The sequence below is a fragment of the Apteryx mantelli genome, chromosome 2 (assembly GCF_036417845.1).
Source record: "Apteryx mantelli isolate bAptMan1 chromosome 2, bAptMan1.hap1, whole genome shotgun sequence".
Taxonomy (NCBI): Eukaryota; Metazoa; Chordata; class Aves; order Apterygiformes; family Apterygidae; genus Apteryx; species Apteryx mantelli.
The window spans coordinates 27691964-27714749 of NC_089979.1; the positions used below are offsets into that span (position 1 = coordinate 27691964).

General features: G+C 41.2%; 2 protein-coding genes across 3 annotated transcripts; one reads left to right on the forward strand and one right to left on the reverse strand.

The window, feature by feature from the left end:
• Positions 1-795: 795 nt before the first annotated feature.
• CTHRC1 (collagen triple helix repeat containing 1) lies at positions 796-7434 on the forward strand. The gene is made up of 4 exons (XM_067290015.1): positions 796-930; positions 4252-4473; positions 5405-5621; positions 6982-7434. The coding sequence occupies exons 1-4, from the start codon at positions 796-798 to the stop codon at positions 7122-7124; spliced, it is 717 nt and encodes a 238-aa protein (XP_067146116.1). The 3' UTR covers positions 7125-7434.
• Positions 7422-22770, reverse strand: SLC25A32 (solute carrier family 25 member 32). Of its 2 annotated transcripts, XM_067290404.1 has the most exons (8): positions 22510-22524; positions 20018-21816; positions 19093-19243; positions 17932-18017; positions 16684-16844; positions 12795-12908; positions 12299-12444; positions 7422-10617 (listed from the first exon to the last, which is right to left on the reverse strand). In XM_067290404.1, the coding sequence occupies exons 2-8, from the start codon at positions 20067-20069 to the stop codon at positions 10482-10484; spliced, it is 846 nt and encodes a 281-aa protein (XP_067146505.1). In that variant the 5' UTR covers positions 20070-21816; positions 22510-22524; the 3' UTR covers positions 7422-10481. The 2 variants fall into 2 exon arrangements, with proteins under 2 accessions (XP_067146505.1, XP_067146504.1); XM_067290403.1 differs by lacking the exon at positions 20018-21816 and having other exon boundaries at positions 22510-22770.
• Positions 22771-22786: the final 16 nt, after the last annotated feature.

Sequence of the window (22786 nt, forward strand, 5' to 3'; positions counted from 1 at the left end):
GCTACATGAGGCTTCTGCAGTGGCCTTATGCCGCCTTTGATCTGTGGGTTCTTGGCAAAACACCTCTTTAATCAGAAAGGTATTATCCGTAAAGCAAATTCCTAAAGGCAGGAAAGGGGCTGCTCTGAGAGGAGCGAAACGGCCCCTGAACGCTGCTGGCGTTACGCGGTGGGTTCCCCGCAGCTGGGAGGCGGCGGCACCGCGCTGCCACGTCCCCAGGCCCCTCTCGAAGCAGCGCCCGGCCGTGCCCTCGCCTCACGCTTCTGGTAGCTTCTCCGCCGTGAACGCCGCCTTCCCGCCTTCGCCCGCCGCGGCCGTGGCGCCGGCAGCGCCCCTCGCGCGCCCAACGGCCGGCGCCCAACGGCCGGCGCCGCGCGGGCCCTCGCTCGAGGCCCCGAGATGGCGGCGCTGCCCTCGCCACCCCCGGCCGGCGGGGCCCCCCGCGCGCCCTCGCCCGCCCGCAGGGGGCCGGGCCGAGCCGCAGCGCAAAACGCCGCGGAGCGGAGCCCGGCCCGAGGGGGCGGGAGCCCCCCGGCCCCCGTGCCAGCGGCTTTGGGGGACGGCTCTGCCTGCAAGTTCCTGCTCGGTTACAGGATGGAAATTCCGGGCCTCCCCGGGGAGGGAGCTGGGGCTTCGCGCTCTGAAAGGCTCATTTATCGCCGCGCTGCCGCCGAGCGCGACGGACGCGGCCTGCCGCAGCGCCCGCTCCCCTCGGCGCCGGCCCGCGCGCCGCAGCGCGGCCCCCCCGCCAGCACGGCCTCCCCCGCGCGGCCCCGCGGCCCCGCGGCCCGCGCCATGCGCTGCGCCCCGCGCCCCGCCGCCGCCGCCGCCGCGCTGCTGCTGTCCCTGCTGCTGTCGGCGGCGCCCGGCGGCGCGGAGAGCCCCAAGGGGAAGCAGAAGGCGCTGCGGCAGCGGGAGGTGCTGGACGTGGTGAGTGCGGCGGGGGCTGAGGGCGGCCGGGGGGGCTGGGGCCGGCCGGGGGGCAGGGGCGCGGCGGCGGAGATGCCGGGTGGGCGCACGTCTGCTTTTCCTCGCAAGCACTGGACCCAAAACAAACCGGCCGTTTCCCCCGTCTGCGCCCTGCGACGTGTCGGCGGGCGGGAGAGCTGCGGCGGCCGCGAGGGCAGGCGGCGGGCCCGGCTGCCCGCTCGCCTCTCGGGGTTTTGCGTGCCGGTGCCCTGCTTCTGCGGGTCGTTTGATTGCTCTTTTGCCTTTTTGTTACCGCCCGGTTGTGATGAATCAGGAAAATGCTGAGAAAGGGTTAGGCGAGCTTTCACAGAAACCGCTCATTTTCAGAGGTTGGGTGTATTTCTTCGTGTTTTCTACATAGGATCAGAGTCTCTGGAGTTTGTGGTTAAAGTCAACATAGTCTCCACTCCCAGTCATGTCCGCATGGGAAAGCGAGGCCAAGTTAAAGTGGAGGCATCGCTTCAGGAATAAAGGATGTACTGTGAGCTGCCATCCTTCCCCCTGCAAATAGCAGAGGCAAAGATGAAATCTTTCAGCCCTTATAACATAAATAGTAAATGCTGTTTATTTACTAAAGACTGGAGTAGTGAATAAATAATAAACTACAAAAAGAAAAAGAAATAAAAGGACTACTCTTTAACAGCCACTAGATACTGTGAAAGCTGCATCTTACGGTATGCTTACTGATTCCGCTTTTCCTGAAAGTCACGTTAATGCATTCCCTTTGGCACTTGGGTCTGCATAGTTCTGTTCGCAGTTCCGTTGCAACTAGAAACCTGTATGCATTGGGACTATCCCATCTCAGGGGTAGAAGAAAGGACTGAGATTTTCCAGTCCTTGGAATGTAAAAAGCAGATGTGAGGCCATTTCCAAGAGCTGCTGGAGTGCCCTTCACCTCCTATAGAAAATCAGTGACATGGACATTTCTTCCATGATCTCCAGAGAGATCCCCCAAAGTGATGTGCTGAAGGCACCCTTGCTGGCAAAGCTACTTCCCTTTCACACAGCTTTGATGTCCTTTCACTTTTATTGTAGAAATTGAGCTGCATCAAGAATAAGGCCTCTGCACTCATGGAACAGCTTGAGTTTTCTAGCTGAGTAGTATTTAAGGGTCTCTCATACCGGGCATTTCTCTTGCGTTGCTTTGTGCTTTTGGGTGTGGCAGATTGAGCAGCATAGCTCAGATAAATAGATGGGAGCTGATTCATCCAGAGTCCTGTTGTACAGTCTGTTTCAACTAAAGCAAACTCTACACGGAGCCCTTAAAGAGCAGGCTGAAAAAAGACATGAGTGAGAAGGGTTCCTGGCTTCAGCAGACATTTTCATTTTGAAAGATGCTTTATGTATTTCCAGCCTAGAAGAACATGTAGAAATACTTGATTTGGCAAGCAGATGAATTTAGTTGGAGTGGAGACCAAAGTCTAGGCAATTCTTTTGCTCGCATTAAATTTTTTGGTGTGCAACAGTTTAAGCTATTCTCCCTGGAAAAAAGATTGATAGCTTTAAACTTGGAGCGGTTGCAGCCTCCTCTTGTTGCCGAGCTCTGCCCCCTCGTGGTGGATGGCCCGCTCGGGCCGGGACCTGGACCCGCTGGGGCGCGCTCCTGCGCTCTCGGGCACGCAGCTGCTGCGCCGCTCCTGGCAGCCTTAGAGTTCGCCGATTTCGATAGGCTTAATAATTTGGTGTGAAGTGGCCAGGTGCAAAAATCAGAGCAAGTCAATATTACAAATAGATTGAGAAGGAGAAATATCATCAAAATCGGGTATTCAATGCTGTAAGAAATAGAAATGTCTTTACATAATTATGATGTGCTTCTCCAACCAGTCTTCTATTCAGTTAACATTTTTAAAGGTGGCAGTCTTGATTAAAACAATCCAGTTTCCTTACCATTTGCCACTTTTTTTTTTTTTTTTTTGGTGACCATAGTAAGGAAATACCAGCATTCATTATTCTAAGTTGCATTTTACTTCCTTACTTGTTCATATAATTATTAGTTTTATTTATGGTGTTACCCAGCCAAGCCTGTGATGACCATTCTGTTGTTTGTATTTAAAGCATAGAATAAGAAACAGTCCCAGAACAAAAAAGTTCACAAAACAAAGGAGAAAGGACAAGGACTGTAATACTACAGTTTCTGCAGTGCAGATAGTGTAATGGTTTGCTGGAGGTGGAATAATTACACAACTGTTTCTTTTTGAAGAAACTGGTGTGTATTAGGTGAATGAAAAGGGAGGAACAGAAATAAATGTGAGAAAGGGGAAGAGCAGAGTACAGAGTTGAAGATTTGGGATGAAGATTGGAGCAAGCAGTCAGTGACCAGATGGGAAAGAACATTTAAACTAAAGACTGTGGGGAGTGCCGTGACATCACCAGCATCTGCAGACTCCTGCTGACGTGGTTTCTGTGCCTGCTCCCGCTGGCTTCCACACAAATTGGCTCCTCCCTGGTGTCCAGTGCTCACATTGCTGGGGGAAAGAGCGCTAAGCTGCACAAACTCGGGATCCAAGGAAGGCAAAACCAAATCTTACAAAGTGTGTTACATGTAGTTTGGGAGGGCAACATTTGACCTTCATAATATTACTTTAACATTATGGAGGACATTAGTGTACAGTTCTTCCATGCCTGTATCTCCATTGATATGGATGGGAATCCTGAGTACAGGTTTATTGCAGTGCACAGCTTCCCAAATCCATATCAACATCAATATGCTTTTAAAGTGCACAATTTAAAAGCCTTATTGGCACTCTGGAGTCTGCCTTGCATGAAATGGTTACTGTAATAGCATGAGTCTGCTCCAGAGGTGATAGAACAAAAAACTGTTAGCCTCTGTTCTGTATGAAGTGCAAAAGTTTATCTACTTTTAAAAAAGAAAAAAGGACCAAATTATAGTAAAAGCTTTTACCAAGACAGTTAAACAAGCAGTGGTGGGACAGGAAGAAGTAACTATCAAAATTTAACTTTTGTTTTTGTATTGGAATGTTTTGAATCTTCTGATGTTTCACTGTTGTGGTTTTAATCCTTGGTCTAGGACAATTTCTGATCCTCTTTAGGAGTTAGTATTTAGGCATTTTTTCATAAAATAATTGAAATTGTCATTTACAGTAAATTCTGCTCACACTATTAATTTATCTTTGAAATTATATTTTTTCTCCTTTGTCCTCTACTGGAACTGTTTTCTTGCTGGTCCAGAAAAAAACATTAGCTTGTGCCAGAGTAAGTTGGGGGTGAGGGGGTGCCTCAGAGTTAATGGACAGAGTCAGCAAAATCTGTCATATTTTTCAGTATAATGGAATGTGCTTGCAAGGCCCCAGTGGAGTTCCTGGGCGCGACGGGAGCCCTGGAGTCAACGGAATCCCTGGAACGCCCGGCATCCCGGGGCGCGACGGCCTCAAGGGGGAGAAGGGGGAGTGTATGCGAGAGAGCTTCGAGGAGTCCTGGACACCCAACTTCAAGCAGTGTTCATGGAGCGCACTGAATTACGGCATAGATCTTGGGAAAATAGCAGTAAGTTAGTTTTGCCACAGATGCTGTATTTTACCAACTAAAGCAGTACCACAGCAGTTTGTAAATTTGCCTATAGGTACAGTGTAGCACAAATAGCACAGATTTCCCTTTCAACACGCGAGGGTGAACTTCTCAAAGGTTTACCTCAAGTCCATCTCAAGTATTTTTAAACAGCTTCCAACATGTGCCTGGTTGTTTAATTCTGTGACAGTGTTTCAAAAGAATGATGTTGCTGGTTTAAGAGTGTTTTTAGAAGACCAAGTTCAGTTTTTCACATCTGTAGCTGTAGAGCTGGAAGTGACACTACCTAAAAAGTACCTCCATAAGTAGAGCAAGATTTTTACTGCATTATAAAGGGCAGGAGAGACTTACATCTATTAACTGTACTTGACTTTATAACTTCTGCCTCAAAATGGTCATTCACAAAAACCCTACTGGAAGGTATTGCTGCAAAAAGGATCAGCATTGTTCAGGGGCAGAATTAACAAATCTTACCCAGTCTAACCCAAGTATTCCATCCTCCACTGCAGCCCTTGAGTATAAAACTTGCAAACACAACGGTGCCTATGCAAGAGAGTTAGAAATTCCAACCCAGTAGGAGCAATGAAGCAGTGCAAGGAGTTGAGTGTAGCTTTCAAATAGCTTATAGCACTGTACATAAACCCTAGAAGGTAACTAGGTTACCAACTTACCAGCAGGTATTTTCTAATTAAAGTTAAGAATTTCAATAGTCCCCTTTCCCCACTATCCTCTATGAGGTGCTGTTTCTGATTTGCATTGTATGGTATTTGTCAGGCACTACTTTTTTTTTTTTTTTTTTTTTTTGAGGGAACGGAATAAAGAATATAGACAAAACATTCTCAGAACAATTCTAGGAAATATTAGGTTCAAAATCAGAAGTTGCTACCAAAACATTTTTGTCCCCTCTTAGGAATGTACATTTACAAAGATGCGCTCTAACAGTGCTCTTCGAGTTCTCTTCAGTGGATCACTTCGGCTAAAATGCAGAAATGCCTGTTGTCAGCGCTGGTATTTCACTTTTAATGGAGCAGAATGTGCTGGGCCACTTCCTATTGAAGCCATAATATATTTAGATCAAGGAAGTCCAGAACTGAATTCTACTATTAATATACACCGAACTTCTTCAGGTATGTATGCCAAGACTGCATGAACAGAAAAACATTACGAGCTGCTATTAAATCTAGTTACCAAATGGGTAGAGAGCATAGATTCTGCTGTAGAAAGTCAAAAGACTCAAAAGGCAGAAGGGTAGTCAGTTAATATTTGTTATGTCTTATAACTATCAATAACAGTAACAGGACTGGAATTATTTATTAAATAGTTCTTTTTACTCTGGTATTTTTCATGATACTTTACATCCTGCAATTTAGAAACGGAAGAAGCTTCTGAACACAGAGGCATACTATGCTGTATTAGCACATGGTAAAATTGCATTACTGCCAAGTAGAAAGTTTTACCCTGAATTAAAATCATGCTGTTTGCAGTTATCTGTGCACAACTAGACTAGACTTAATTCTCCTGGAATTTCTACCATAATTTTCAGCTGAGATGCAAAAGCACCTCAAAAGTGACCTTACTGGCTAAGCAAAAACCAAATTAGTGAAGTCATTCCAACATCGAAAGATATGATACTATGAAAAGGGGGTAAATATACTAGCGTGAAGTCTGTATTCCTTTACCTTTCTGATGGTTGCTGCTTATACTCTGAGAAGTATCTAAAAAACCAAGTGTGTTGCATTAACTTAACAGATTTACAGCTATGAATACTCCTCATGTTGCATCAGTGGTTTCAGCTATACTTTGTTCTCAGAGCCCAGCAGATTTCTGCCTAGAACAGAGCTAAAGTACTGTGAAGCCAGCAGCGCAGCTCTTTACAAAAGACCATTTTCCTCCCTGTAAATACAGTAGTAAATACAGCTTCTATAGCTATGATAGTTTTTCCATCAAGAGTTAGAACATGTCTGTCCTCATTAACCCATTTCCAACTAGTGATGCCAGTGGAAAAGAAAGGTGATAGAAGTGGAGCATCACACAGAAAGAGTGAAGTAGGACTGGAAGATTACAGGGTGGCACTCACTTTTGCAGGGCTCAGCTGTGGAAGCCAGGTCCAGATGCCCTCCCCCTTCCCCACCCCAACTATATTGTTTCAAAAAAGGTAACTGGATGGGATTGAAGCCATGTCCCTGCTACCAGTTCGTAAATGTAAGCATTTAAAGGAGATATGCCTCCCATTTAGCCATCCTGGCTGTCTGCTTCAGGTAATGTAAGAAAGGCCAACAGAGAACATGGATTCTGCACCTATGTTGCCACACTTTTTTTTACTCTAATATTTTTTACTTCTAAAAATGTTGATTTAATGATTTAATTAAATAGCACAAACTTGCAATGAACTGCTTCTGTTAAGTGTTTGTATCCAGCTTGAGTTGTGAAATACAAAGTGATTGTGATTGTGTCTGTTGAGGTAACACAATTTTTGTCTTTAAACAGTGGAAGGTCTGTGTGAAGGGATCAATGCTGGGTTGGTGGATATTGCCATCTGGGTTGGCACTTGCTCAGATTATCCAAGGGGAGATGCTTCTACTGGATGGAATTCAGTCTCCCGTATCATCATTGAAGAACTGCCAAAATAACTTTCCAAGCCCTATTTTATAACCCTATTTTTTTATTTTGTACAATTTTCTTCAAAATTTATTTCTATAGATTTGGGTGCAAGTATTTGACTAAAAAGCACCAAACTCTTGCATCTGTAGTGTTTTGTCTAACCTTTTTTGGCACACTGAAGGGGCTTTTATAATAATCATTTTAGAATATAAATATCCGAAACACCATTAGTTTCCTTTTTTAATTCATTGTTTGGATTGAAATATGCACATGTATCATCATTTTAAGAGTTGTAACTAACTTTTTTATATCAAATAAATAAAACCTTTTACACAAAAATTCAGGCTACTTTATTGGTCAGAAAACTGTTTAAGGTATTTACATGGTATTATGATAGACATTTATGTTTTTAGAAGACTTCAGAGAAAGCTCACATCTTCACTTTAGCCTTCAAAATACACACGCAAAATCTACTTCTGTGAACCTGACTGCAGAATAGGATACTTTATTGTTAAAGTCTGAGGGCTCTGAACAAACTCATGGTGACTTAACTGTGAGCTAGACCATGATCAGTAAGCACTATATACCTCATTTTGAAAAACTAAGTACAAACAGAATATCATTAAGTTTTCCTTCCCCTCTTTGCTTCTTGATGGATTGGATTTTAAAATAAAAATCCATTATTACTCTCCAATACTAGCATGGAAATACTACATAATTTTACAGTTACAAAATTTAATTTCCTTTCTCCAATAAAATAACTAATTCTCCTGAATATAGCCTGTCAAGATATACCAAATCACTTCGGTGTTAATTAAAAGCTAGATACATTAAGTAGTCTGGAAGATATGGAAATAAGGTTGAAATGCCTTGGCTTTCAAGAAGTGTTCTAGTAAACTGAAAGAATGATGTTGCAGATATTTAAATGCAGTCTCAAGACTGGACAAAGAGTGGTAGCATTGATCATGCCACATCTCCTAGGTAGCACAGTATTGGCAGCAGCATTTTAAGTGTTCTCTTCCAAATACAAGTGATAGTACTCAGTTTTTTTTAAAGTCATACAAATTCTAAAGGGAAACAGAGTCGTGTTTACATTACAAAACCAAATTTACATTAATGAAATAAAAACCAAGTATATAAAAAGCATGTATAACATGCAGAAATATAAGCTCTTTCCAGAAATTAAAAGGAAATGCATTAAATCTGAGATAAGTAGTTTATTTCAACTATTTAATAATAAGCTACAGCTTTTTTTCTGAACAGGTTGTAAGATGGTCCCCAGGCTTCTCAAATTGCTAGCTCTAGTCTGCAGCTTTTTAAGGAGTATTAGAGAACGTGCCTGAAGCTAGGAGAGCATTCAGGCTTTCCCCACTGCAAGTGTGTGTGAGATATTGCTGCAAGCCAGCAAATTGTATAGCTGGTATTTGTCTTTGAAAAACTGTCACTGTTTTCATTGGCTTGGACGATGGGTTTTAGGGTATCTGAACACAGACAAGTTACTGTGAGCTAAGCTATGGTGTGAATTTACAAGATGTCAGTTAACATACAGTAACTGATTATACACATGCTTGTAGCCTGTCTTTGCATTTATCCTGGAGCACGAGTAAGCTGTTCTGATCATAGAACATATGAATCCAGGGTAGTAAGTGCGTAACTTCTGTTTTCTTATGATTTATTCGTATGTCCGTAACTTCACAATATATTTTGCATCTTGGATGGCAGAGTTAACTCAATGTTTCATTAAATTCCTTTTACATACTTGAAGACACACAAAACCAAGTAAAAACTCTTAAGGCACAAGAAGTTAATGACTGTTAGGACTAGTGATCTATACAGTAATTTGCATGGCAAACTTTAAGTAAATTTGATCTTCAGCCAAATACACATGAAAGCTTTTATAATAAAAAAAAAAAAAAGGTCAGCCATAATGGCCACATGCCATCTCAGATGAGATACCATAGTGTATTGTCAAATGCATCTGATTAGGACATGAGATCAGGGGAGAAGAAAGTGTAATTTAAAAAGTTAAGCATACAGAAAATGTATCACATGCCAATAGTATCAGCTGAAACAAGCAAGTGGATTGCTGAATGCAGATTCAAAATATTGAGCAGCTCTTGTAGTTTTCTAGGTTTTAACCTAAAAGTGAAGCAGTTCCCAAACTTCTGCTTAAAAGCCTTATTTCTGGTTTAGGTTAGCCTTCTGTTAATCAGCAAACTTATCCAAATGATTATTTGGGAGTTTTGTTGGATAGTATTCTCTGCTCCTTATGAAACTGATTATTTCCCCCTGCTTGTTGATAATCTTTGCTAAGTTCTTTCCTCTTAAGTGATACTTTTTATATGCTTCTTAGTATCTTCATGCTAACAGTAGAAGGCAGATGTTCTAGCCAGTAATGTATTTTCTTAACGAAGAACTAAAAAACCCCACGATCTCCAAAAACTACATAGCCTTGACAGCAATTTTTGTCATGCAAGTAAACATCATTATTACTCAAATTTACTATGAGATGCATTTTAGACTACCTGTTTTTTCAAAGAATATTCAAAATAAGCAGTCATCTTTGTTTTTTTAAAGTGCCTTGAAAACTGCAACATTATTTACATGATTACTAAAAAACCTGAATTTTCTTATGTAACCTAATATTATTTGGTCAGACATTAGTGATGGAGACAGAATCTCTTGCTCAGAGAGAGAGAGACAGAGAGAGAGCGACAGAGAGAGAAAAAAAGTAAGTGGCCAGTGATGCGCTCAACATAGACTTTGGTCTGGTGTTAAAAATGAACAAGCCAAAAACCACACTGCAAGTCTGTCTTGGTAGTAGACAAGAACTGGGTTTCATCAGATTGGCCATTATTCAAAAAAAACAAGAAAGGACAGCTGACTGTTTACAAAACAATTTGAGTTTCCAAACTGCACCCCACTGAGGCAGCATTTGTGTTGGATGAGCAATCAATTTGGAGCACTCCATATCCTAGATCTGACAAATTACAGAGAGGTGGATTCAGAAGACTCCAGACATTGCTGCAAACAACTACATACATACTTGCTTCGTGAGATGCAGATAAAGACACGGTATTTAAAGTTTTAAGAGATTCCAGAGTTGCTTTTATCTCAGTTTTCACTTCATCCAGTCACAGTGCTATTTCACAGCTGCAGAGACATTGTTTCAAGTAGACACTGCTGATTCAGAGAGGAGACAGGAACAGAGCAGCCCAGGTACATTCAGCAAAAGAGATGTAAGCAGGTTTTCACTATCTCTAGATTCTCCCCTCAAAACACTAAATCAATTCATACTGTCCAAATAGACTGCTGAACTAAATCTCTCGCAGATCATAAATATAAAAAATAAAGGATAAATTCCTTCTGAACACAAGCTTGTACCTTTAATTATTCTCTTTTCTAAAACTAAGTAAAAAACTAGATACATTTTCATACACTACGAAGGTAATACAGCAGGCAGGAGTCACTCTGATCACATTGGGAATAATTCCTTTGTAAAATCCATGAATTCCTTCTCTCCTTTAAAGACACAGAAAAGCATTTACTTTTAATGTATTTTAATAGAAATCAGACATAAAACAAGGTATGGTATTTCTCTTTCTCTGAGAGAGGCACTTCAGGTTAGGAATAATGACGTCAGAATTATTTTATACAAAATGTTTAAAAAGATGAAATATATCAGTTCTTAGGCCACCATTTTCTCTTCTGAACAAACAATAGGATATTGTACATGAGCAATTTATCCTAGATTTTGGGTTTTTGGGGGATTTTCTAAGTTGGATGCAATTTAGTATCTTTCTTCATGCAACAAGAAGTGGTTAAAATAACTTAAATTTCTGCAGCCTGTTCCAAAAAGCCTTTACATATTTAATCTCACTGAAGTCAACAGGGCTGAAATGCTTTGTGATTCTGGGTTGTGTAACAAGTGAGCTGAGGGTCAATACAACTAAGTCAGCTGCAGAAGTTAGCATTCATTTTTAGAGAATTAGAGCACCTCCTCCAGACTTCTGATTCCCCTGGCTAATAAGTGAGACTCCAACTCCTCCCAAATTGAATCACAATATTCATGTTAATTAACTAGGGCTACTAGTTAATTAGGGCTACTTAACACTGTTAAAAAGTTTCAAAGACTTCTGTTTTCAGCTCATTTCCCAGCTTCATAGGAGTCTAGGACACCCAGAGTGATGATTATGGTCAAGGCAGGTCTTGGAAAGTGCTTGGGTGTGGTTTATACTACCCTCCTCAGTGCTGTAGGTTGCATTTGTTTCATATGAGTACAGTACTGGGTCCAGACTGGTTGCATATATTCATGCTGTACCAGAACTAATGAGCCTTCTACAGACCCCAGCACTGAAGTGCACAGTGCTGAGACATCAAAACTATTTTCACTAAGAGCAGGCTTCTGCCAAAATGTTTGTACTGCCTCTGAGCCGGAGTTGGCCCTGGGACAACATAGCCTCATTTATGTGGCACCCCTTAATATCCCAGGAAGTAGCTGACTCCATTTGTGTCTCTCAAAGTAAGTTGCAATCCAGAAATGTTGTTCAGGACAAATGTGTACTGCAAGTGTGGCCAACCTTAGCAACTAGAGTTCTGTGTTAAAACCTTCACATGCCTTATGAAACTGAGGGAAGATGGTTTGGGAGAAGATATACACAGCTCTGAGAAAAACAGTTCTCTAAATGTCCTACAGGAAGCTGGGACTAGACTAGAAATGCAGCTGGGCCCCAGGGTAACCCAGGGACATCGGTATGAACAGCTCTGGCTAGCTCACTTCCTCCTGCCAGGAATTTGGATCAACCACAACCTCCCAGCAGCACAACCCTCCCATCATATGTGATGATCTAAAGCATGTAAGTGAGATTTCCCTGTGTAAGAGCCCCAAAATGGCCAGCTTGGTATTATTTTTTAACCTTGCTAATCTGTAAGAGAAATTTGTTGGGGAAGGGAGGAAGGAGGCAGAATAAACAACAGAAGTCTGCAGCCTAGCACTGACCCTCACCTATCCTGCTTTGTCCTTAAGATTACAGCTTTTAGTGGCATCCTGGTCAATATGTCTTTGTGCAGCTAACATTTTGTTTGCTCTGAGCTGCACTGGTTCTGCAAGTGAGCAGCATAGAAGCCAGTAAATACGGTTCTGATTCTGTAAGATAGTGCCATTTTCCCAGATGTTTCCCAGATTTTAATTCTGCATGCCTACCTCCACGTCCTGCGGATCACATCAAATACGCCAGAGTATGTATTATGCTGATCTTGAAGACGAGCTCGTACAACTTGATAGGGATATGTTGCTGACACAGCACATATTTTGGATACAGCTGCCATTATTATGTATTCCAGAGTGTTCTAAAAAGCAATAAAAATTACAAAACTTGCTATAATATGATTTAAAATAGCCAGTTTCCCAGAATCTTATTTGTTTTTTGTAATCTGAGCTAAACAATACTCTAGATTTTTTCTCCTTTAAAATACACACATTTCAAAAAATGGCAATGTTTTACCCAAAACCAGGACTAGCCAGCTGCTGATTACTTGTATCAAAAAAGTTAAAAAGCTGGATATGTTCTACTTTTATTTATTCACTCCAATTAACCTATCAATACTTTGTAAACTTGGCCGCTCTGTGACCTAGACAAATGTAATAAATTCTCACTTGTTCACAGGCCACAGTACGTTTTCATTCTCAGTAATCTTACCAGTTTTGTATCTGACAGTCTGTTCCTGTACTTGTTGTATCTCAGTTTCAAGTCCTCATATGCCATGAACTGAAGTGCTCCATGTGAAGTTCCAAACAGACCAGGCACAAATCCCTAAAAAAGGAATAAAACAAGGTTAAACAGCAATCCACATAAAGCTGTACAACTTGCTAGAGCTCAGTTTACATCCCCCCCCACCATTCCTTTACAAATTGTGAATGCACAATAGTTACTGTGCAGAATGACACAAAACCCACGTGGGTTGGTTTTCTTATGGTAAGCATCACACAAAAGTGTAATAAATGTTACTCAGCCCCACATTACTTACAGACTAAGATACCTAACGAACAAGCAAGATAAAACAAGTGACCTAGGGACTCCACGCACAAGTGTAGGTCTTAAACAGCTGACGGCATGGATCAGGACAGTAAGAATACAATCAAGTTACGTTCTTGTAAATGTGCTGCAGAGTGCCTGCCCCTTCCAGGGACTGGGCCCAAGCCCATTTATTTCCCACCTGAGATTGATATGTCAACTACTGAAGCCAGTGCATCAGGTGAGGATGGCCATCAGGAGTAGAGGTACAGAACACTCTTGTGAACAAGTCCTGGAGCTATATATGCTCCTGTGTGTGTATACACACACACCTACACACATTTGTACAGTGGAAAGTTGAAGGGCACAGATGCAAAGCTAATCTCCTATAGGGACTATGTATGTATGTATGATTTACTTTAAATAAATAAATCTAAGACTTGGATTGGTTGGGAGCATTCCTCACCCTGCTCAAAGCATGTTCCAGGGCAGCCCTGCAGAGGTGACTTTAACTGCAAGAACAAAGCTGAAACAAATCAATCTGGGAAATGTTCCCCAGTTGTAGGAGGCAATAATGGACAGTAAGAGCATAATAGGAAAATGTAAAGAAACCTTTTCTGTCAGAAAAAGTTGAGTGAAGGGGGGGGAAAAGAAGTATTCTCTGAATTCTCTCTACGAGAAAAAAAGGCAGGAGTTGCTGAAAATTAACTGATAGCTGCATAGGTTCTGAGAAGCACTAGTTCTCTTTTTGGAGAATTGATCACTTACACTGGAAAAAGTACAAATAAATGGGGAGTTAATCATCTTGGCTGAAAACGACTTATAGCAGCCAAAAGCTTGCTGAAAACTGATGCAGAGGGACAATTATAAAGCAGTAAGTGAACAAAATGTTGGTAAAAGGACTAGAAGAACCAACATTTCTCAGAAATCACTGGTATTGAGCAGTTTTATCAGTTTTCACATTGTGAACTTTGTTTTATGATCCATTCAGGTACGACAGAGGAATAAAAAGATGTATTATACATAAGTGTCCAATATATCTATCTTCACTTGGTAATGAACATATATCACTACTACGATTTCTTTTGTTGTTAGCATATCGCATTACTGTTCTCAGCCTTGATACATTTTTCCTTTAATCTCCTTAAGTTTTCTGCACTTGTCATTTGTATTACTGCTATCTATTAAGCATTGCTCTATTTCTAATTGTTGCCTCCACATCATCACTGAAGCAGAATAAAGCTAAAGATATAAATACAGATGTGTAGAGGCCAGAAAGAATGTTAGTTACCTTCTTGAGGTTTTAGTAGTCAACCACTCTATACAACACAGCTAACCATTTCCCAAGAGCGCTGAAATATTTTTTATTTTTTCTGAAGTCCCAACTCTTACAGTCTTATGATTATTTCGTAAAGTTTGGGCTATCCTGCCTTATACTTTAACCAAGAGAAACATGCAGCATTTTTAATACAGTGGTGACAGCATGACATTCAACTTCATGAAGCAAAATAATTTTGAGAGCTCAAGTCTCCAACAGGTCTGACTAATAGGTATATTCAAACTACATAATCCCAAGCTGATTCTTGGAGGCTTGGAGTGCACCAGAGGGGCTCCGTCCCCAATCCTGAGGAATGGAGACCAAAGGAAGAAGCCTATGGATGGGGGGGTGGGAAAGATAACTAACTAGATGATTACTGGGATTAATCAGTGAAAGACAGGTTGTCTTTTAAAATCCAGGGCATGTTCAAGGAAAACAAATTATCCAGGAACCCAGCTTCAAACTACTATGGTTTAAAGAACTGACAGAACTCAACAGAGCTAATAGAGACAGCTTTAATCCCTGCTAGAAAGACTGATGGATCCTGGTATCACCAGGGCTGTGTCCCAAAAGCTTAAACTGAACTGTTCAGAACAGTAAAGGCATCTCAGGCAACAGAGTGCAAGACATGTTTCTGCTCTCAAAGGAATGAAATAGCTTGGACAGAAATCTCATTTTTTGGAAGACTAATCTCAAATTAACCAGAAAGGTACTACTTCCAAATTTTATTTCCAGCCTGCAGTGGTATTCTCCCAGGTTTCCTTATTTGCTGTAAGAACTCTATCTGAAACTAAGATTACAAGGAAAAGATGACATTCATGTGCACTAAAAGTCCTGCAACTCATGATGATTAACAAAACTCCAGCCCTCAAATTTCAAACACAGCAAGAAGGAAAAAAAACAACCTCCCAAAAACAGAACGAAGCAACACAGAATGGAGGAAGGTTACAGTGGGGACAAGTAAGAAAGAGGCACCTGCAGAGGTGCTTTTTTCCCACGGTTTAGAAAAAACTGAGAGGATCCTGATGTTGGATGAAAGTTGTTCGGTGTGGATAGTTATGTAGGTCACTCAGGACATATCTAGGTAATCTGCCTTTCAGAACTGCTATTTCAGCAAGTAATTTGCTCTTTCAAAGGAAGGACCCAGTTTAGCTCCCCACTTGCAGATTAATGCCACAAAGAAATGTCTGGTGCCAAAGGCAACACATACTAAATGCATGAAAAATCTGAAAAGTAACTCAATGGAAAAACATCTTAAATTCTAACTGAGGCAAGAAATTAGAACTTATCTACATGGAACAGAGCAGACATCCAGGCAGGCAAGCCAGAAATCCTGACGATTTCAACTTAGGAATAAGTTAAGTATCTTGTTCCTAGCGTCAGAAGTTGGCATTCACTGACATGTGGCATACTAGTCTTTCAGCATAGAGAGGATTATATTTTTCTCAGGGAAAAAAATAAGTTCATGTTCAGTAATCAGGACAATTCAGAAGAGACGGTGTTCTTGCTCTATAGCATTACTTGCAGGAAAAGAGCCAGACTGAACCAAAATAGATTTCTTCACACCTTCCAGGCACTGATGAATGTATCTTGATGTCATGGCCTGAAGGAAAGGGGAGGCACAAAGAAGTCCAACTCCAGTTGCCATCTGTTTCCCTAAATTAAGGGGAGTTAAAAAAAAACACAAACCACCCCACATATGTAGACCACATTTAGAAGTCTACAAAGTTTATGGATCTACAGATGACAGATTACAGACCTGAATAACTAGGGGGCAAATGAACAGTTGTGAAACCATCCATTGTGGAAGAAAAAATTAACAGCTACTTTAGTCATATGTTTATGTTCCACAAGATATCAGAAAGATAGATAAGGGATGAAATGGAAGAAAGCACTAGCAGCAAGATAAATTACACTCTTGATGCCATCCTCATCCAAATCCTAATTATAGGAAGACTCCAAAAAATTTAAAAGCAAATTGTAGTTTACTCTCATTTCAGCATTATCTCCCAATAGAAAATTGTTTAGCCATAAAGCTTACATTCTATTTTTTGGTGATTTCCTACATTTCAACATTCTAATTGCTTTTCTTATGATTCAGCCTTTTTGCTGCAGTTATTTAGTAGAGAAGACGACTCACAGAATAAAAATAAGTGAGCTTATACAAACAAGCAACTTGCAGTTTTTTGTAGACAAGTCTCACAGCGCTACAGAGTGGTGACAGCCCGTCCTGGAATTTTTCTTAAATTGTATTACCTTATACAAGCCACGTATGCCCTCTTTCTTGTATATCTTCTTAAGAGCATCAAGCATTCCTTTGTACTGCCGCTTTGATGGATCAACACCAGCGTTATACTGCAACACAAGTCGAGTCTTCGTTACCCATATTGGGTTTGTAATACAGAGGGTCATGGCTCCTGAGAACAGATGGAAATTAGACTGATTGTTACGTCACTCTAAAGCTCGTTCCAGCTTGTTCAGTTCAATGCACCATGGGCTTCTACAATGACAAAACTACGCGTTCTAAAAGAGTACCCATATTACTTAAAACAGGCAAAGTTTAGGCACACCATTGTTCTCTCTCGCTCCGCCTTCAAGGTTCACAACCATGTCCAACCTACCAGTTGCACTAGTGGAGTCCATCCCCTTGTTTACATCGCCTTTTCACAATCAGTAGTGTAATCTGTACTAGATAGGAAACTAAGTAACTTCACAATGTGCTCCCATTATCTCAGTTGGTATTCATATATATAATTTTTCAAAATTTAATGGACACCTTTGTCATGACAAATGTGCTTAATTATATTGCCAGGATAATACAAGCAACCTGTAACTTTATAAATGATTAAAAATACAATAGTAAAACTACTCATTACTATTTTTCACATCAAACAATGTGCCTTATTTTCAACATTAAAATGCTAGAGCATCCTAATAAAAATCCTAGAATCCCAAAATCCTAGATTAGTAAGTATGAAACAAAGCATATACAAGAACATATATTAGAAACAAAGTAGTAGAAGTCATGTTCATTAAAAAAAAAAGTATTTTTATTTTGGATCTATAGTTTCTAAGAAAACTTGAAGCTTAAATTTAAAGATTTTCAAAGAGCAATGACCAATTCAGTTATCCTACTAACTTCAACGGGCCTTCTCTCTTCCAAGTCTAAGTGTTTAACACGTAATGGGTTAGCAAGCTGATAATAACAGTTACATAGCTTATGCTTTGGGACTCAAAGTAGTACTACACATGGAAAACACTTACACAAAATAAAAAAAACAAGGTCAGAAAGTATTTTAACAACTGCTAATTCTGAACAAAACTAAAGACCACAGACATCCATCCATTCATCTTAAACATCATTAATTTATTTACAGACAATACATGATTGTATTTGGACTGAAACACTTACACTTGCCACCTGTAAGAAAAAGCAGCACTGACAGACAAAGAGCAGCATATGGACAGACTAGAAACAAACATTAATCTTTGCATTTAACTCACCAGCCTCTGCAGCTGACACTAGGTGTTCAGTTGCACTTAGACTTTCCAGCTTTCCTTCCTTTTTGTAAGCTTTGATGGCATTATAACTGGAAAATGTAAGATAGATTTTGGTAAAAGTAAAAATAAATGTACCTCATTAAAAAACAACCCCCACATAAAATTCACTTAAGATCCGATCAGGAAAAACATTAGCTGTCACTCAAACTTACAAAACAGATGTATAAGCAAAGTATCTTTGTTTACTTGATTAATTGATTGCTGAACAGTTAATTCTTTAAAGTGAACTACAATAATACAAATTTAAACTGATAAAGTATTACTCTCAGTAACAATGTGACTACATCTTGAAACAGTTACCTGATCTCAAGAATTAACTTTAAAGAAACTGATTAGATAGTCACCCTTTTATTAAAAGAAACAGTGACAGGTATCTATCAGAAATACACTGAGCTTTCTCTCGACCCAGTTTCCAGTCTTGCCAGCTGCTTTGTGGATTGAGAAGCAGTCAATAGGAGTTGAACAATGATCTATAGCAAAGCTTGAGTAACAAAGTCCAGCAATAACACAGTCTAGACAACTGATGAGTGAGCTTTGTACAGGCATACCAAATAAACATTCCCTAAAATGTTTCAATTAATTGGGGACAGCAGGAAATCAGGTCACAGTTATACAGCTAATAAAGTAGATTGAATATTAAAAAAAAAAAGAAGCCCCCAGCCTTTATAAGCAAAGCATATCAACTCATAAAAAATGAAGACACTCATGGGCACTAAAATTATTGAACATCAGTTAAACATTTAGCTTTAGTAGATAACTTTTTATTCTTTAATTTTTATCATCTTTCATAGTTTAGGTTCTTATTTTTCATAAGCTTTTAAGCACAGTTTATCACCACTTTTAGAAGATTCTTTGAGAGTGATGTCGCAGTCTCCCAAATTACTTAGTATTTCTGAAGCATCATGGGCGCGCACTGTACTTGACAAAGTGACAAGTCTCTGCCTCAAAATGCTTACATTCTAATAGACTTGGACTTCCCAGAAGAATCACAAGTTTGTAAGTCATTTAGCACATTTTTATACCCCCTTCCCTCCCCGAAAAAGAGGCAGCCTATATCTGAGGATTAATTACACAGGACATGAAACATTTCACAGTTCTACTTACAAGAAAAAGTAAAGTCCCCAGGAAGCCCCAGCTCCCCACATGTTCGGAGTTACCCCTTGATATAAGCCTCGCAGTCCTTCATGCTTCCAGACAGTAGTCATACAGTGGAGAATCCCATTGTATTTTGGCCTCAGCTCCAATCCATCACTTACTATGTAACAGAGAGATTATATCGAAAAAGGCTTCAGGAAGCACAAAGTTCAGCTGTCTAAGAGCCAGCATGTAAGTACATGGACTCCAAACAAAGCTGCAGCAAACATGCAAACTTAACTGATTAGCTATATTTTAAAGGTATGCACGAGTTAAGATTTAGAGCTTCAGCGGGAGTCTACAGTTAAAGAGCTTAAAAACAACAACAACAACACAGAACTCAGTTCTGCAAGAGAAAGTCCCTATAAACCTGACAAAATTAATATTCATTTTTGGTGAACAGCAGCTTTGACCTAAAGTTTTCTGCCTTTTCTTTTTAACACCCCAGCAATTTCATGTCATATTTCAAGCGATACTTGTGCGGTCTTCAACAACACATTTCCATAAGGAGTTTGACTAAGCACCAAATAGCAACTCTTAAGTTAAATCTTCTTCTTTTAAATGTTCTAGGAAGATCTGAATATCTTCAACAAGTCACGTCTTAGTGATTCCAAGCCTGTTTTTACCAAAACATTCAAAGGTTATTCCATCATAAATTGTTGCTTCTTCTTCTATACTTATTGAATGGATTTTTAGGAAAACACACTTAAACATGCACACTTCTACTCAGTAACTGAGCAGCTCTTTGTCCATTCAGAAAATGTCATTGTTAACAAGACAAAATGTGTAAGTTTTGTTCGAGAGATTTCATTTAGAACACAGGTGCTCATGCAACTTAAAATATTAACTACTATTGCTCCTACCATAACAGCAAGAGAGTAATATGGTTACTTACAGCATGTGTGACACAGGGCATGGTGAGAGGACAAGAGGCAACAGACACACATAGGAATACAGGAAATTCTGACTAGACCTAATGACTAACTTTTTCCTCCATGAATGTTATCAAATATTGGAACTGGTCACCCTGGGAGGCAACTCTAGAACTACTTAAAACTAAACTGGACAAGACCCTGAGCAACCAGATCTAAGTATACCTGCGATGAGCAGGGGTTGAATTCCACAGCTCCCCTTCAACTTAAAATATTCCACTAAACAATAACTGATCAGGAGCTTTCATTCCTAATATAGACATAAGGCTAGACTGCAACTTTATAGAGAATTAATCTCAAAGTTTTATAGTCAGCATAGCTTTTGTGTCCCCATCAAGATCAATTCTGACAGTCAAAAATTTCAGACGTTTCTGTTTAATATTCTATTCATTATTCATTCTCCCTTGAACTTTGTGTACAATACTGTATGCTGTGACAGACTCCAGCACTAAAGACAAAATGCTTTTTCTGGGCATATTTTAACAAAGCATTAACATCTTGCTAACCACTCAAAACTAGAACACAAATTGAATTCCTTTTTCATTCTTGAGTGAGCACCATTAGTCCTTTCCCAGGTTTTTACCACCCTGCTATTAAATCTGGTTTAGAAAGACACCAAAAAACATGGGAAATCAAAGATTTGAATGTAACTCTGTCTGGTATGATGCTGCTGAGACTCTTCACAGTGTTGATTTCTCATCTTGACCATTACTTCCTGGTTGAAGACAAAGCATGGAAAATGTTATTTTCAACCCAAACAAGTATGTGAAATTATTCCTGTCATTCCCTCTATACAGCCTGATCAAAAAACTATCTGAAGGTAAGGCAGAATAAATGTAATATTGGAATATTAGCAAATAACTTAGGAATAGTTCAAAAACTATCCCTGTGATAGCCACCAGGAACGGGAAAGACTGTTAACCACGACTCATACGGGGCTGGGAAGAAGTGCCTAAATGACATTTAAACTTAAAAGATATCAGCATGTTACTCCCTCCCATGACAAAAGATACATTCTCAGGGTATTAAAAAACAACACACAAGCTATTCTGTTAAAAGATGGAGTTCAGATCTCAGTGATTCGGAACAGACTTTTATAGAAAACCTGTGAGCCTTGGATGAATCCAACCAAAACTTAACAGTTTGAAATCAAGAACTAAAGTGAAACAATCATATGGAATCACAGAAAAATTTAGGTTGGAAGAGACTCCAGAGGTCATCTAATCCAACACTCTGCTCAAAACAGGCCTAATTAGATCAGGTTGTTCAGGGACATGTCCAGACAACTCTTGAACATCTCCAAGGCTGGAGAGACTACAACCTCTCTGGGTAACCTCTTCCAGTATTTGATCACCCATACAGCAAAAATGTTGTTTTTCCAATATCTAATTGGAATTTCCCACATTCCAACTTGTGTCCGTTGTCTCTTGTCCTATTGCTGAGCATTGCCAAGAAGAATCCAACTCCAACTTCTCAATATCCTCCAAACAGGTAGTCATAGACAGCAACAATGTCTCCCCTTAGATGTCTTCTTCTTAAGCCTGAACTGATCCAGTTCTCTCAGCCTCTCCTTGTATGTCATATGCTATAGCTCCCTGACTAGCTTGGTGGCTTCTGCTGGACTTAGTCCGGTATATCAATGTCTTCCTTGTACTGGGGAACCCAAAACTGGAAACAGTACTTCAGATGTGGTCTCAGAAGTTCCAGATAGAGAAGAAGGATCATTTCTGCTAGTTACATTCTTAGCAGACCAGAGTATGCCCTCAAGAGACACAAGAAAGTGTTTAAATCCCAGTTTTGGATTGATCTGATCAGATAACAGAGGCTAGAGGTAACAGCACATTTTGTAGTCTCTGGGAACAACACAAAAGCTTTGCCTTGAGATGGGAGACAAGGGAACCTGAAACTATCCCTTTTGGCCTACTGCCTGACTATTCTAACTTGTGTGGCTACCCTGCCAAAAAGCCTGTCATTATGCAACTACACATAGACTTTGACTGGCAAAAATTTGCAGCCACAGAAATCTTATCTGGCTGTACTCCCCCTCTCCTACCTCCCAAAAGAGAGTTTGTGGGTCACTGGCTTAGAAACATCACGTGTAATGAGATTAGTAAAACTTTAGCACAACGTATTGTTTGCATTTGTAGCCGAAAGCATTAAGGGCAAGCTCTGAGAAAAGCTGAGCTGTGAGGCTTTTACGTGACAGCACACTCCACCTCTCCCAGCGCCCACAGCAGACGCCTTGGCCCCACACAGGCACGCTGCGACCTCGGCCTGCAGCCGCAGCAGCTCCCGCCTCGCGCACCGCGGCCTTCTAGTGCAGGGCCTGCATTCTCCCGGCCGCGGGCGCCCCCGCAGGCCCCGGCCCGCCTCACCGGGCAGGACGGCGGCGCAGGCGGTGAGAGGGAAGCCGGGGGCGGGGGGGGAGGGGGGGGAGCGGGCGGCACGGCCTCACCTGCGAAGCGTATCTTGACCAGGTCTAGCGGGTGCAGCACCAAGGTGGAGATGACGCCGCCGCTCAGCCCCGCTGCCAGGTTCTCCAGCCGCACGTGGCGGAAGAGGGAGCGCACGGGCGAAGCCGCCGGAGCCCCCACGGCGCACGCGGGCCCCTGCGCGCCCGGCGCCGCGCTCATCGCCAACGGCTGTGGCGTGCGGCGGCCAACAGCGGCCAACGGCTGCGGCGCGCGGGCAGGGGGCGGGGCGTCCTCTCACCGTCGCGGACTGAGCGCCGG